Here is a 2,636-nt window from a genome sequence, read left to right on the forward strand (position 1 = left end):
GCGAGGATGAAATTATAAGGAATTTAAAATTCAATGATCAAATTGTAAATAAAGAATTTCATATATCAAAAAGGAACTTGGATGAGTATTTAAAAAACTATATCAATAATTTTATTTTTCTAAATGAGTTTTATTTATCATCGGAGATGCCTTCACAACTCCTAGATTTGAATGTTATGTCATACCATCATCGATGCATTGACTATACTTTACAAATTTTATGGAGAAGTTGAGATTCCCTGTCTAGAAGGTCTATTATTTTTTTTTTCTTTTGGTTTTATATTCATAGTCTTTATTTGAGTTTTATGAAAATTATAATAATGGGTAATATTTTAGTGTTAATGAAATTAATTTTTCTTAACTAAAAAGATTATGTTATGATCCTACGAGGCCATGAAGAAATTATTGTCGGAGATGAATTCCCAGAGATAATGGGTGCTGAGAAAGTGCTTTTTGTGGCTTCCTTATGCCCCCCTCTGCATCTCGATAATTTTTAGATGCATCTTCAAAGCACAGTTCAGTTAATTAACGATATTTTTTACATAGTCGTCAAAAAATGATCTCTTAATATGGAATCATATGCATAATCATCATTTATTTCATGAACTAATCATAGCAACCACAACAGCATTCCACTGCCCTGAACGGGAAAAAAAAAAAAAAAAAAAATCTAAGTAAAGGGCTTCTGATTTTCACAATCCAAGTTAGGCCCAGTACTTACATTAAACAATGCTGCGTATCTCTGAAAAAACCCAATCCGATCATTAACTCGCGCATCGTTAGGTATTCCACATTCAAGACCACCGTTGATGATGTTCGTCACCAACCCGTAGCCGGCCGTCCGATTAGCGGCCACACCAGCTGCTGTTGGCTTATATTTTCCAATCATGACGTTGTGGCAAGATGGTTTTGGGCTCTGCGTAGTCATCCAAAACCAAAGAGCTGTCTTGAAGGCGATTAAGGAGTTGTTAGACACTATATCTGGGTTGTTAAGCCCATCGAATCCTAATGCCTTCCCTGCTGGTCCATAATTGTAGTTCCTGCCCCAACATCATCAAAATAAGTTTAGTTAATTAGCCTTGTTAACATTGACACCAAATTGAAATCAACATGGATCTTGAATGCAATGCTTGTTTAACGAATGGATATTACCATGATAGTTGAATAGGCCCTCTTCCTTTGTAGGATTTCCCAGGGGAGCATGGCCATCGAGTGTTGCTCGAGTTACAGTAATTACCTTGTGGACTCACTTCTTCCTTGAAGCACAGACCCCATGCAAATGGTCCATCGGGTGCGGTAGGCCACCCACCTGTGGTCTCATGGGATATCTGAGCAAGAAAAGCTGCAATTTCTCGCTTCATCTTCACAGAACTACCTGTCCTGCCGAACCGAGGAAAAGATCTAGATGCTTGAACGAAGGAGTTGTACGTGTAAAAATCTTTAGCAGGGCATGCGTTGCTGTCCTTGTGTAGGAATATGGAATCAAAGAGGCCTTTACTAACAAGAGAAGAGACGTCCTTGAATCTCCTAGCTTCAGCTTTATATGATCCAGACGAGAGGAAGAAGGTGTAAAAAGTGAATAACAACAAAGTATAAGCAGAAGATGCCATCTTGTCTTTCCTAAAATGGGATGTAAAGAGGCGAGCAAGGCTTCTTATACATAGTTCTGTTTATGTATTTTAGTTCCAAAAACTCCATAAAGAAAGTCAGATACGTGCGATCGATTCTTGATTTCTCCAACGGTGCTATGCATGTATATATTATACATATAAAAAAGATTCAAGAGATCCCTTTGTCGAATGGTTTAAATGGAGTTCGCAGTTGACTAACTAGATTTCACGTTCTCCCATTGATGATCTCCTCTACGCACAATAGTTTATGTTTAGTCGCTACTGAAACCCAGCTTGTCATTTCTTAATGCCGTTCAATTGCAGCGAGTCGTTTAATGCTGCATGTTTGGTAGTGTTGTACTGGTTACTTTTTAAATAATTTTTCATGTTAAAATATATATTAATAATATTTTTTTTATTTTTTAAAAATTATTTTTAATATCAGCCCATCAAAAATGATCTAAAAATATAAAATCTCATTAAATTTTAGTAAAAAAAATAAATTTTAAATTTAATAAAACGCGGTTTGCATTAATTATACACGTTGATTTCTGCCTGAGCAGTTTCTTCCCGCAGGCCACAGAGCACCGCTTTAAACAAAGAGCATGTGATGTGCGATCTTATTGCATATGCCTACGTTAACGGACCCTCTTTTAGGGTGCATCAGTTTAAATTCATGAAATGGGAGGATGCCAAATACTTAATTATTTCGAAAAACTAAAAAAAAAGCAAGGATTAAATTAAAAACTCTCAAGACTTTGGGAGTTAGCGTGGATGCTGTCTTGGAATAATAATTGTTTTTTGTTCCTAAGGCAACTCTCATCTCTCTAATGGGTATTGGGCTGTTAGCTGTTAATAATTCATACAATAAGCCCATCCTAAAAATACTCCCGGCTCTTAAGAAGTGAATCAACATATGTCATTAATATTCCAGTTCTCAAAAAAATAAAAAAAATAAAAAATTGTAAAAAGAAGTCACCGTGCGAATAAGGAATAGGGCTCGATAAAAGGCTTTGACCCAGTGTG

The 2,636-nt window shown here is 35.9% G+C and overlaps 1 protein-coding gene across 1 annotated transcript; it reads right to left on the reverse strand.

The window, feature by feature from the left end:
- Positions 1-586: 586 nt before the first annotated feature.
- LOC118044481 (chitinase 10) lies at positions 587-1,656 on the reverse strand. Its single transcript, XM_035052770.2, has 2 exons — positions 1,153-1,656; positions 587-1,040 (listed from the first exon to the last, which is right to left on the reverse strand). Exons 1-2 carry the CDS (start codon positions 1,608-1,610, stop codon positions 671-673), a joined length of 828 nt encoding a protein of 275 aa, XP_034908661.1. The 5' UTR covers positions 1,611-1,656; the 3' UTR covers positions 587-670.
- Between the last annotated feature and the right edge of the window lie 980 nt (positions 1,657-2,636).

The sequence above is a fragment of the Populus alba genome, chromosome 2, assembly GCF_005239225.2.
Source record: "Populus alba chromosome 2, ASM523922v2, whole genome shotgun sequence".
Taxonomy (NCBI): domain Eukaryota; kingdom Viridiplantae; phylum Streptophyta; class Magnoliopsida; order Malpighiales; family Salicaceae; genus Populus; species Populus alba.

Coding starts and splice junctions, on each gene's coding strand:
- LOC118044481 (XM_035052770.2), bottom strand. CDS start 1,610: ATGGCATCTTCTGCTTATACTTTGTTGTTATTCACTTTTTACACCTTC. Junction 1,041..1,152: donor GGGCCTATTCAACTATCATG/GTAATATCCATT, acceptor ATGTTGGGGCAG/GAACTACAATTATGGACCAG.